Source organism: Drosophila suzukii, chromosome 3, assembly GCF_043229965.1.
Source record: "Drosophila suzukii chromosome 3, CBGP_Dsuzu_IsoJpt1.0, whole genome shotgun sequence".
NCBI lineage: Eukaryota > Metazoa > Arthropoda > Insecta > Diptera > Drosophilidae > Drosophila > Drosophila suzukii.
The window spans coordinates 66,042,134-66,055,908 of NC_092082.1; the positions used below are offsets into that span (position 1 = coordinate 66,042,134).

The following is a 13,775-nucleotide window of genomic DNA, read 5'->3' on the forward strand; positions in this document are numbered from 1 at the left end:
GATTTTTGTCGCAGTGCCTGCGTGAAACACTCGCAGCTTCCATTTGCCGCCAGTTGGTGCTAGTTTAATCAGCATAAATGTTGCCCTCGCATGTGGCGCCGCCTGGGCCTACTCATTTTGCATATTGTAGCGGCTTTACGGACTTTAATGACTGCATAAACATCGACCCAGTAGTGGGGCACTTGCTCATCTGCCCGGCCCTCTATCCCCACACCAGTCCGCAACATCCTGCACTTAATGAACTTGTTCATTTGTTGCACGTGAACGGAATAAAAGCCTTGAGTGTGTCGCACTATAAGGATGTGTACAGTACGTATATTTCTATATTTCTCTTGTCATTCAGGGCTACGTGACGAGGGGTGCCGTCGGAAGACAGGACTTTGAAGACGGGGAGATGATGAAGATGTGCTCATCATTGACACTGAAGGTTGACGCTTGGCTCGTTCCGCATTATCTAAATTTCATATTTATTTAGGTGGGTTTTTGTGCTAAATCCACACTGAATGTTGAGATCCTGCATTGTGAGTGCAAATGAAATGGTTCGCCAGCATCTCCATTCAGTGTCACCGGCACTCGAGCAAGGCTATTTGTGTTTGAGGAGGGCGGAAATTAATAAATAAATAAAGGACGAAATGAATTCAGGCGCGAACGAAACAAATCAGCACAATAATTCTCGGCCTACTGTCAGAGGCAGACTTGTCAAATTAATACGATATCACGTCACATAAATAAGAACAGCACGGACAATGGGCGAAACCAATTTAATGGCCATTTGAAATATCACGCATACCTCACGTTGGCCCGTCAACAAAGCACTCTGCCGCCTTGGGACAGAAGTTATATTAATTCGACTTGGCCGGAGTGAGTGGTCAATTGCCGTGGCCTCTGGTCCTCTGGTCCTTCGGGCCAGGACCCCTGCCACACTCCCCAATCATCATAATGCTTTAGGGGCTTAGCCGTCATTTATGTCGTCGACATCTGCGTCCAGCACACTCGTTAAATGCCTCAGGTCGCCTAATCTCCTGTTTGTATGCAGGCCGCAGGATCAACTTTGTTGGGGAAAAAGTTTTTCCGGCCTCTCAGGCCAGGCGGGAAACTCCCGGGAGTTTCCGTCTTTAAGCATTCGTGGGTGTCGCCTTCCTAGGCTGATAGAATTTCCATTCAAATCGAGTTTATTTTGTGTATTATAATCGATTACCAATTGCTGTAATGCATAATCGCTCAACAGACACTTTCCTTTTAAGAGGCTGTGTTATATGCAAATGTAAGATGGAAAATCTAGCACCACACACTCACTCCGTTTTAATTCCATAAATTTCCCCTAGTACGTCAGTGGAAAAATCTGCGGCGTTGGCTGAGTCTCAAGCGTACATAGTATACAAGTTTATTTAAATACATGCGAGTGGGAAGCCACCGCAGAGCCTTCTAGAAGACTGAGGACGGCACCGCTGATGTGTCCAAAATGGGGGTTCGAGGGGCGGCCTCAAGGGTGCATTAAGCTAACAAGCGTACTAAATGTACTACAAAACGTGGCAACAACGAACCGCAGAGACAGCGTCACCAACAGCGCCGTGACGTCGGCGCTGAAGTGTTGCCAACACTCTGGGAAAACCGCTGGGAAAACGCCGAGTAAACTTATGCAATGAAATGTGATGCAAGAACTATACTGCGAGCGATGGCTGCGAATTCTGGAGACCACGCACTCATTAGGACCCGCAAGATTCAAGGAAATTCATTTGTTCACCACGGGCGTAGCCTTTCCAATTAAGGTACCAGTATCAATGCCAGAAGCCAAATGGCATAGCCTACACTTAACAAATCCAAATTAATCTGGTCTCATTCTTCATCAAAAAGAAAATTCGTTTAAAACCTTACTAAAGTAAATAGGACTTGTCTAGGTTTAAAACAATACTTACAAAATGCCAAATCTCTTCAAAATTGCAACAGATTTTAGAAAAAACATAAAGGGGATTGGCAAGAAATCTCTATGGCTTTAAATGTTATTTAAGGTGTCTAAAAGTATGCAGTGAATAAGGGAAAGCCGTCATTCCGATTTAATTTGTTTTACTTCTGAGTTTATGATTCCATACAGTCAGACACCTAAAATTACATTAAAAAGTCATTTCAAAACCCAAGTGATTTGTGTGGCACCCCAGAGAATTTTTCGCTTAAAAGGGGCTGCAATTTTCCAAGTGTAAAAGCATGGACCAGCCAGGCACCTGTGCTAGTGACTACGGGAAATGGAAAATGTTCTAGATGAACAGTCGTGGTGGCCGTCATTCGATGCAGTTTGCGAAATGCGAAACTTCCGCCTTTGTTTTCCCGCCCAACTCAACTTTGAAGGTTACCTAGTGAAGACCTAGGGACGATAACAACCTTTTCATGGCACCTCTATGACTGCCCTACTGCTTAACATTTGAGGCCACCGAAGGACCGACGCCCTAACTGCCATTACCAATCTCATTTTGAGTTATGTGTGACTAAATTGACATTTCACCTTGATTAATGGCCATGGGATGGGCAGCGGACGGGGCCAGGAGACAGCTCAATCATGGTTTCGGTTCCAGACTCGGTTCGCTGGCCAGGAACGAGCCACGAGCCAAGTTAGAGGACGAGGTCATTGTCTTTTCGGGGGACTCGGATTTATTGTATCGCATTAATTCCCTCGCAGCGGATAAAAATCATTTTAAATGGAAAGCAATTACGGCCAGCGGATCGCATCTTTTGTCGTGGCTCAGCCCGGATAAGAGCCTACATATTTGATTCATTTGGAGACTGCGATGGCCAGCAGCACAAGGGTTAACGGCTAACGGGGCGCATGAATATTTAATTGACGTCCAGCCCTGAGGCGGAAAAAGGTGTAGGTCCTCAAATAATTCCGGCGAAAATTCCAGACAAGACGAGGAGAACTGGTAAACGTGGCAGTGCTTTGCAAGTTTCTGTTGCAAACTTTGCTTTATTAATTTACCATTCTAATTTATACACATTTCACTTGTTTCATCTCCAAAACTTTCTCCTTGAAATCGCTACAAAGCAACATTTTCCCCATTCATGCGGAGCAAACCCCAAGTTTTAAATAACGCACAAAACGCCGCCAAACTCAAAGAAGCGTGAATTTGCCTGAGTGAAGGCAGCCGCGAAAGGAAAGGTCGAAACGGATTTCTTACCCCTCATTTCGACGGGCCACTCGTGCGGCTTTGAAATGTTAAGCAAAAAGTTTTGGGCCAAAGACAATTTTGGGCCACCCAACTCCAGTGGCACATTCGCCCCGACAAAAAGGTAATGCCAGAAGAGGGACCCAACAAAGGCCTCATTTTGCCTTTTATTGAGTGGGAATCCTTTGTGTGACAGTGTCCTGGGCCAGGCAATGTCCTTCTAAAATTTCCGGCCAGCGTTGCCATAGGTAACCTGCCAAAAATGCCTCTTCTAGGCTGCGAAATAAATGATTTAGAGGGTGACAATCGAGAACAGGAGAGGCGGGGATTCGTTTAGTGCCCTGTAATGTGTCAATTATATGGCCATTTGGTGCAAACGAAATACACCTGATTCGATTTAGTTGTTAGGTGAAAAAAGAGAACCTTCCTGGCTAAAATTTTCAATTGAGCCGTCGTAAATCAATCAAAATTCTTTTAGCGTTAAGTGAACTTAATTTGCAGCTCCTGCAGTGTCGATGGGAGATGTGAAACTTCGATAACAATAATAATATTTATCAAAATTAAATTAGTTTTATAACACTTGAGTAATGATGTTAGACAAACTGTGGCAATGGGACTTAAGATAACTTAATTTACCCGACATTTTATCAACGCTATATATATTTGTAGGTGCACTTCAAACTTTAATCCGCTTTGGCAGTAAAAATTTAAGCCATAAAAAGCGAGCTAATGAAATTTGGCTGTTGGCAACTCAAAAATAACTTTGTTTTTCGTCTTGCTACATGCAAATTGAAAAACTGTTTTGCCAAGCTGACTGGATTTTAATTTTAAGCTGCCATAAGCAAGAAGCAAAAATAGAAGATACGCAAACCGAGCTTAGCGAAAGTTTGCACACGCACACCGCACAAGTTTCGAAAAACATCAGGTAAATGGGGCAAGTTATCATTAACACCTCGCTGATCCTGCCATCCGTATCCGCTGCCCCTCTGGACCCAGAAAATATTAAATGGGGAATACGGGGCGATGGAAGGAGCGGTGTGAGGGCTAGAAAGGTGTTGGCAGCCGGCGAGGGCGCGTGATTCCCAAATTGATGGGCGGCGCTCTCAGGTTACGTGGCATCAACATTTATGCGAGGATTTACGCTCGAGAATAAATCCTTCACGTGGCATTAAGGAGATGCGTGCCTTCAGCGGCTTTTTCCCATTAGCCGCTCCTTTCGGCCCGGTCTGGGGTTTGATTTTGGGACTGTTTACAGCCCGGTTTATGCACATTTTATGAATATTTCCGTTCTAAGTGGTTTACGTATTGTGCTTTAATGGTAAATGTCGAGCAAAGTTGACCGACTCATTGGCTCCGCAAACACCATCGTTTATTGAAAAAGTTTACTCAAAGGCTTGGTGTGAGCCCAGGAACATAAGTCACTATTATTTTGAGCACTCAGAAAATTTGTTTTGAAAATAAGGATAAGATTATAGTGGTTACAGGTTCGTAACAATAAATACTTCAGCCAAAGGTACCAATAATAAATTAAATGTTTACATAATAAAGGAAACAAGGTTTCATTAATTAAAAAAGTCTATTACGTACATGGTGTTTGTACAACATTTGTATGTCCTCCATTTTTATTTCTTTTTTCTAAGTGCATGCTGACTAAACTTTGCCTTCGTGCTGGGGCGGCAGAAACTTTTTTACTTGTCTGGCGAATAATTTATTCGAGTACAGGGCACCGTTCCTATAGTTTTTACTGTCTGCTGGCTGTGCATGTTCTGCCAAAGCCTAACAGAAAAAACTGCCATCATAAATGTTTAATTTATAATGTGCAATCTTGGCAGGGCCAGCAAGGCAAAAGTTAACCTTTTTGTCCAAATTAATGCACATTTATTAGGCTGCGGGCCAGGGTCTCATTGTGGACAGAAACAGGAACTGAATTTTGTGCAAAGTCCGGCGGATAATCGGTGTGGCTGTTGCCGGGCAGTCGGATCTGGACCTCCTTCCTCTCGGGGCCGGAAACGTTTTTGGTTTTTATCAAACTGCTGAAAGCTGGGCCGTGTGTGCTTCTGTGCGCGACGGAAAACATCATTTTATCAAGCCCGAAACGAGGTCATGTGGGTTTTTCGACGGCTCACCGCCCAGACCCAAACCAGGCGGCTCAGAAAATGTTGAATTTCCACATTCCTCTTCGTCTCCTGCTTGCCATTGCCATTTTTTCGGAACATAAAACGAGACTCATAAATTATGTTGCATAAATCACGGCGCAGCGTCTGGGATCCAGCATTCTGTTGGATATGTTGTACACCAATACGCCTCCCAAGAGGGGAATACATAAAACATGCATATGTCATTAATAAAAACAGCTGAAATTTGCTTCAGAAAGCAATTAGCAAATTAATATGCCAAATAAAAATGCCATTAAACTTATGGCTGAGAAAATTAACAGATATACAAACATAAAACCAGATCGAATAATTAAATTGGCTTACAAGGAATTGATTTAATTATAAGATTACTCTTTTTTTCTGCTAGCTCTTGATCTCCTTTAGAGAATTTCGATGAAATCCCTTTCAACAGCAGCCTGATGGAAAATTGAATAATCCGCAACTGCATTTCCCCTTAAAGTGCAGCAGTTATATACCACATAAGCAAACAGAAAGCAATCAAAATGCATATGAGATACTTAAGCTGCGATTTAATGTGCCACAAAAAGTTGCCACTTTTTCCCTACGTAATAATTATTAATGGAGATTTTTATGCAGATGATGGTGTGCAAAAGTTGGTTTTCTCTTATAGACAAGGGCTGCAAAAGAACAAAAACAAGTTTGTTCAACTGAGCATGGTACTTTTGCGGCTGGCATAAGCCAATAAATCCCAATCCCCCTGCATACTTAAATTGAAATATATATTCATCAGCATTACAACGTCACAATGGGTTCTTCGGGGCGTATACTTAACGTGTGTGCCTGTCATTATTGCTGCATTCGCTCTCAATGCCACTTACCGCATCGAAATGGCATGAAAAATATTCGCTGACGCCCCAGCGCTATTAATCACAATTATTGCCAGGCAGCTCGTCGACACCCCAGCCTCCTTCCTCCGACTCCTGCCCTCGAATCGGGTCACAGTTGTTGTTATCCCAGTGGCAGGGATATGACAAATTACCCCGAGCCTCGAAGTAGGTTACGCTCCTCCTTCGTCTACGCCCCCTTCTAAATCCTTCTAATTGCCGGCGGGCCTTTCGCCTTCCCCTAAAACACATGCAAGGGTAAAATGTTCATTTCGCAACGAGTGGGTCACATGTAATTGCCAGTGCGGATGATGCGGGGCTGCCTGCCTGAGTGACCCGGAACAATCAATATTCCTAAACACCGAGGGCTAAATTACAAACTCTGTAATTTCAAATCCGGAATGATGGGCTCGAACAAGGCCACTAGCAGTAATCTGGGCTTAGGGATGGGCTGATTTCCAGCTCCCCCGTTCCATTATAATGGGATTTCACAAAAGTACTGCTTTATTTAGAAATGGAAATCAATAGAAGTATGATTGATGCACAGAGAACCAAATCAGCATCTCAATTAAATTGAATATTCAACAGAAAACTGTGTTACTATATAGAACTAAAAGAATGCAAGTGTTTTTTTTACTGATAGAACAAAAAATTATATTATTTACAATATTGTAGGAGCCAGGCAACAATAGTCTGGAAAAAATTACACAAATAGTTTTGAACTCATTGATAATTTCAATTTAAGCAAGAAATTAGGATCAAATGTGAAAATATAGCTATGTGCGATAAGAAATACATCGGAACAATTTATACAATTGTATAGAAACAATGTTAGCATCGTATTAATTTAATAAACTGATAGATATGTTTCGAAAGTTTTATAATAGTTATTATGGGAAATATACCCATTGATTAAAGACCAATTGGGCTGCTATTTTTTCTTGTGTAAGGGCCAGGGTCTTGCAAGGCATAAATACTTCGCGAGTATTTAAATGTGGCTCTCAGTAAGGATTGGCGGCGCACAGCGGGCGGCAGGCGATGTTATGGCACATTAATAACAGGGGGCTAGAGTTCCGGGGTGGGTCCAAGAAAATGGAGCTGCTGGTTTCACGGGGCCGTGGCGGGTAAGTTATGCCATTAAAATGTCAAAATTTCAAGCTGCGCCACTTTGACACGCCAAATGAAACGTGGCGCGCCCACGCAGACACCTACGGACCACGCCCCACTACAAACCCCCACCAAAACCTCTGCAAGCTATACGGAAACCCCAACCCCAAGGAATCCCCCAAGCGTAGTTTGTACCAGAGCTATTTAATACTAATTAGACCCAAAACTGGTTGGCACCCCCGTCGTATGAAGGGTAACGAGGCCATGTTCCTCTGGCAACAGTGTCTCCTCTTCGCAATTATTTGTTTGGGTTTGGGCTTGCTGTTTGTTTTGGTTCCGATGTCAGAACTTTTCGCTCCAAAGAAGGATGCAAAATGGAAAGTTAAGTTAAGTCAGTGGCAAATGTCTTTAATGTTCCCCCTCCAGACCCAAGAAATAGTTGGAATGCAATGGCGAACAAAAGTTTGCCAAGTGACATTTCAAAGGAACAACTTTATCTGCAGGAACTCCTTGGCACTTGCGATGCGAAAGTTGAACGCTGCAAAGGCATCAATCCGATATTGATGTTCTGTTCGGATTGCTTTCTTAAAGTTTCCGCACCGATAAGATTGCTTTGATTCGCCTCCAACTTTTTAAAAGAAAATCTCTTCCGAATAGCGCACAATTAGTGGGACTTAGGCTCTCAATGCCCAACTCAGCACTTTCCCGGCTCGAGTACACTAAATTCTAATGACCGCCAGTTCGTTTTTCCCATTAAGTGATTTGGCGTGCAAAAAATGCGAGAGGCCAAGAAGAAGACGAAATGGTTCAGAAGTAATGCAAAGAAATGGATATGAATGGCCCCAAAACTTTTCTGCAAGCTGTACACATCCGAAGAAGAAAAATGAAATAAATAAAAGGCAGAAGAAAGTATTTTCGTGCGCCAGGTGGCGAATTCCGGTCGGAGGACCTGAACCCCGGACCTTCGAAAGTGCGCAAATTAATGATTATTCGGGGCCGTTTTTCGTTCGGTCTCGGGGCAAAAAAGAAATCTCGGCATAATGCAATCAAAGTTGGGTTAATGCCTGGGGACCAAAGCTGATAACACAGAAAATTAGCAATTTGCCTTAATGTGTCTGTGATTGACCCCAGAGGTACCGGCCGACTGAAGTGAGTTGAGGCCGCCGAGAGTCCGATTCCCTAATGTGTCATATCCCTCAGACCCTTCGAAAAAATTCAAAAACTCAACGCTCCTTCTTCCCATAGCCCATGATTATATATTGATTACTCTCGCCCCGTGTACTAAAATATAAATCAAACACACAAGCATAAGCAAATGTATATTTATTCGCCCTGCTTTTAATGAGATCCGCAGAAGGGCCTCCGCTTTTCCATTCTGCTTCAGATTTGCGATATCCATTCAAGCGGAAAATGTCTGCGCTCACTTAATTTAACAAGTGCGGAAACGCGCGGCAAACAGGAAACGCAAACACTCTGACAAACGCCTGCAATCACCCTCAGGCAGTGAAAGCGCAAAAAGAAAAGTAATAAATCGGGAAATATATAGAGCTCGGTTTAAACTGTCTGATATATTAAAAAAAATAAACTTAAAGGTTTAATAATAATTTATCGACCAAAATGATTTTAAAGCACTAAAATATTTTGACATACATAAAAATATAGCTTTTTTTACAGTTGGTATAAACAAATATAAACATTTAACACTTTTTTTTAAGTTTTGTAAGCTTACCAAAGTTTATTTTTATTTTAAAACAGTTAACAATATTTTCATTATATTAAATCTCTCAAAAGCTTGCACAACTATCAGTAAAAGTAATTCAATAAAAGGAGGTATACCCCAAGAATAAAAAAGAACATTTTGAAGAGAACGTGAGCCACGAACACAAATTAAAGTTCGAAATGGGGCCTGGCGTACATTGTGAGTGCCGAAACTGCTTGAAATTCTCCCTGAATTCACGGTGGGTTGAGGATTGCGGTTGGAGATTCCCTCCTTGACTGTATGTACTCGAAAATCCCTTGTAATTTCTCCGCAGTTCATGTACATTTCAAGTGCGCCAGTGTTCGAGTGTATCTGTGTGGATTTTGGACCGCCCGTGTATACGTTTAATTATTATAATGCTCACTCTGGCGGATTAAGCCGCTCCATCATACATATCCACTTGGTTTTGAGTGATGGCCATGCTTTCAATCAATTATGTGCCGAAACAACTTATTATGATTACACCGTCGAACCCCCAGTTCGTGGTATTTTCGTAGGGAGGAACCCAAAATCAATGCGGTGACTCCCTTACAAATTCCTGGAATCGGAATCGGTATTGGTTTTGTAAGCTGCAGCATTTGGGTGTCATAATAAGACTTACGGTGGCTTCAATAAAAGCTCGCAACCTGCCACTGACACAGTTCCGCAAAAACCGAACCCTGAAAGTCAAGGAAGTTGTGTTAACATGAATAAATTATGCCAAGGCTGCGAACGGAATAAAAAACATGTAGGAATAAAGCGACTTTCAGAAACAGAAACATTTTTATAGGGGGGTATCAGAAGAAAGCAATGGCGTCTTGGCCAATATTAAATTGATTTCAGATCACTTTAAGTTTGCAAAGGGCGATGGGCAGAACAATAATCAAATATTAATTGCTGTGGGAATTGAGGCGAATAAAACAAAATTATAGAAATAATAAAAACTTGTTTGCCTACCTGGCGGCGGCCTTCGTAGTTACCTTGGGGGCGCAAACAAAATCAAACTTTCCGAGTCACTCGAGTCAAAAGAAAACCAATTTTCGGCATGTTCAAAAACTACTTGAGTACACAAACCTTGGCGTTTCGATGGTCGTCGGTCTTGAGATTGGGTTTAGGTTAACGTTTGGCTCGGGTTTCGAATCTCACTTCGGCACGGGCCTCCATTGTCACATTTCTATTATGTGTTTGGGCCGGCCTTTGTTGGCTGGTAAATATCCATTTATTTGCCGGCCTGTGTGTGTGAAACATTTCAATTTCCTAGAGGACCTGCGGGGCCGACAAGTTGGAAGGCCGGCCGAGAGTTTGAGCCACATCAAAATAGCCGCCGGCTAGCTTCAAGCATTCCATTAAGGCCAAAGACAAGGCGAAATACACCGTATATATATTTGTTTTTTTCCTCCTTCTGACCTGGCTCAGTGCCAACTCATTCCCCGGCTAAGCAAAGGCCAAGGAAGATGCAGGCCGCAAGAGGAATTTCTGCCACAAAATTAAAAAATGTTGTGTGGCTGGAAAGGGTTGCAATTTCCATATTAAGCCTGCACAGACTGGATATTAATATTCTCTTTAAATATTTTTCATTTGCAGTGCGATGTATTCGACGATATTGACCTATCGGACTTGTGTTACTTCGAGTGCAGCATCAAGAACGTAAATCATAGTTTTCAGGTAAGTCTCACGAAATGTAAAATCACTTTGCCATTAATAAACAACGCAAAGTCATAAAAATTTAATGTGAAAAGTTTGCCCTTGTTGGGCTAAATATTTTATTTCCCTGTGGGTGTTTTTGCTAATTAGCTCACCTGCCCAGCTGCTTTTACTGCCTATTAATTTGGCAAACTTTTGATACAAATGTGAGAACATTTGGGAGGCCCAGGCCACCAGAATAACTTCAAGAGGTGTGATAAAGTAAATAAGAATCGGAAAGGCATCTCGGCTTGACTTTGATATCCTGAAGACAGGGAGCAGGAACTTCCTGTTTGCCATTGTCTGGCGTTTCACTTACACACACCACAGTCAACCCAGGATTTGGCACCCTGAATTTTCTCGTATTTTTATATAACAAATAAAAAGGGGGAAATAAGAGGGCAACCAAGCAAAAGTCAAACGGAAAACAAAAGAAATCGAAGCAAAATGTTTACATTCAACGCGGGCTGCATGCCAAATTAGCATAAGTAGGCGAACTCCTACCAGTTGGAGTCCCGAAATACATTCACTCTCCTACTTATATTATATATATGTAAATTTTCGGCTTTTTATACACGAATGCGCAACATTTGATGCGGGAAATTAGAGCGTTTATAAGAAATCCTCGGAAGCAGAATACTTGGCCCAGCTTGTTGCTCAATTGCGTGAACCTCGCCAATAATAAAAATCCCCATATATATCTAATATCTCTTTATAATATAAATAATAAATTTGCCAGCCGAGCGAATAAAGGAGCCCTAACACGGGAAATTGCCAAAAGGCAATCCCCTCTTCAGCTTTTTGCGAAAATGTTATTAGCTAAGGCGGTACCCATCATCGTTTTTATTGTCTTTTGTCAGTTGAGTTTCCACGGCTGTTGGCGTGATTCCAAAGTACCCTTGAGCATGTGTATCTATATATTTAAGGTGTTATCTAAACGAGCGAAGGACGTGATTCAAAAATGTAGGAGCTGAAATCCCTTAAAGTAAGTCTAACGCTTTGGACCTCGGTAGCTCTCATTTGGCGTTTAATGCTGCAATTTTTTCGCTTTTGGAATAACTAAAGTGAAGTGAGTTTTTCTTTGTTTTGTCAAATACAAAGCAAATTCAATTTTGTATGTTGAAGGACCGCCCACAGGCCGAGAGTCCTGCCAAAAGCAATGCACTCAGAACTCAGCGAGTGCCTGTCAACAATGTCAGCGACACTATAAACCGCAAACAAAAACGTTCCCTCGGTGCAATCGTCAGCGCCACGAAAATATAACAGCAAATAAGCCAATGAGCGGAACATTCAATAAAAACACGTATAGGAAAACACTTTCGTGAAAAACCAATTTCCCGTGGAAAGACCATAAAAACTTTCCATCAATCTTGATGCACAGAAGTGCGGAGGGATCATGTTTGACACTATGTATAAGCCTTCAAAAATGTGAGCACAGATATGTCAGAAAAACTAGGAGTGTATTCCATTTTTGCAATTTCTTCTGCAGTAGATAAAGATAAATAGGTTAAATGTTAAAATATACTATTTTCAATCTTCAAAATTAAAGTACCTACCATACAAATCTTATTAGTAATACGAAAAAATAGTTATAGAACTTGAGATTGTTAAAGTCCGTACACCATTAATTTCTGTTATAACAGCTCAGTTAAAAATCTTAAGCCGAATTTAAAGTTTCATTTTGTTCTTTATCAAAAGTCTTCTCGTATGTGTAATAAATTGGTTTAGACACAATTAGACTTCCACAAAACAGGAGGAGGTAACGTGGCCTGCTTAAGATATCCTGTGACCCCAAAATTGTATTGGCTCCATTCTTGAACCATTTATATTGACAGTAGCTGTTAGAGCCTTATTTTTTCAAGTTGTCATCCCTTTAAACAGACGTTCGGCATCTTAGGCACGTAACCGACATCTTACTTGGGGCCACGTGCCTAGAAACTTTGCAGTTACAAATAAACAATGACAGAAAGGTTTACTAAGTCTTTGATGCAGTAAGTGGTAAGCGCATTGTGGGCCAATTCCCGACGCAGAGTGGTTTGTGGCTTAAACCGATTGTCGATGTAAGTACTCGGTGGGGTGGAGCATTTTGTTTACAGTTTGCATGGATGCGAAAACAACACGAGCTTTTCCATCACTTAGGAGTGCCTCATAACGCTTAGTGTCCCCGGAGCAACTGCGTTCTGTTTCCACTTTCGCTTCATTTAACAAAATCCAATTCTCTCATATTGCAGCCGTCTTTGTGAATAACTTTTGCCCTTTCAATCATCAATCCTGAAAAGGTTTAGGCAAAACCAAATGGGCGCAGATGGTTCCCTACTCCGCTATTGTTCCGAAGCTGGGCCATTGTGCAAAATCGGATGAAATTTATATTTCGATCTAATAATTCCAACCCCACTTGCGATTACTCCGTTTCTGAATTATGTAAGCGCATGAATAGAATTACAATGGCTAAGTGCGTTCGTAAGTAATCCACTGGGAGACTAATTAGCGCCACCCACTTGCATATCATCAAGGACCTCAAACAATTCGAATATCGACGACAAAGGACAATCAAGCGTGACAGCAATAATTTGCGTACTTCACTTAGCGGGCAATTTGCAAGTAAACCCCACCGAACTTCCCTTCGACCGTCAAACTTTCCGGGAATTTGTAATAGCAATCAAGCTGATTGATTGCCTCGCCACACACACATCGTTGAGGGAAGAACAAGTAGCAGAGGCATCAATTATGCAAGCCGAAGCTCGACTTCTGTTAATTTCGCACCACACCACGCGGCGTATGCGTAATGCGCAATTCGGGCTTCTGTTCGCCTCCCCTGCAAATTGAACAGAATGAACTGCCATCATCAGAGCTGCCTCGCCCCCGGAGTCTATTTAGAAAAATAAGCAACTTTCGTCGCCTATCCAAGAACTTAATTGATATCGAAGAACCAGAGCAGTCGAAAATGTTATTTCACAACGTCGAACATTTTCATAATTGGGTTTGCCCCCGCACTGGCCTTCTGTTATTCATTGGCAAATATCAACGACAGAAATATCAACAATTGTCTAATTGTTTGATCAGATTTAACGCTGATTGGGGCCTCTGAAAA

At 42.0% G+C, this 13,775-nt stretch overlaps 1 protein-coding gene across 9 annotated transcripts in view; it reads left to right on the forward strand.

Moving 5' to 3' along the window:
- LOC108013811 (diacylglycerol kinase eta) overlaps positions 1-13,775 on the forward strand; it is a 44,147-nt gene that overhangs the window by 14,020 nt on the left and 16,352 nt on the right. For all 9 annotated transcript variants that reach the window (XM_065866927.2, XM_065866925.2, XM_065866928.2 and 6 more), the window contains one exon: positions 10,586-10,666. In XM_065866927.2, the coding sequence (XP_065722999.2) occupies positions 10,586-10,666 (81 nt within the window). The remainder of the gene's footprint in view (positions 1-10,585; positions 10,667-13,775) is intronic.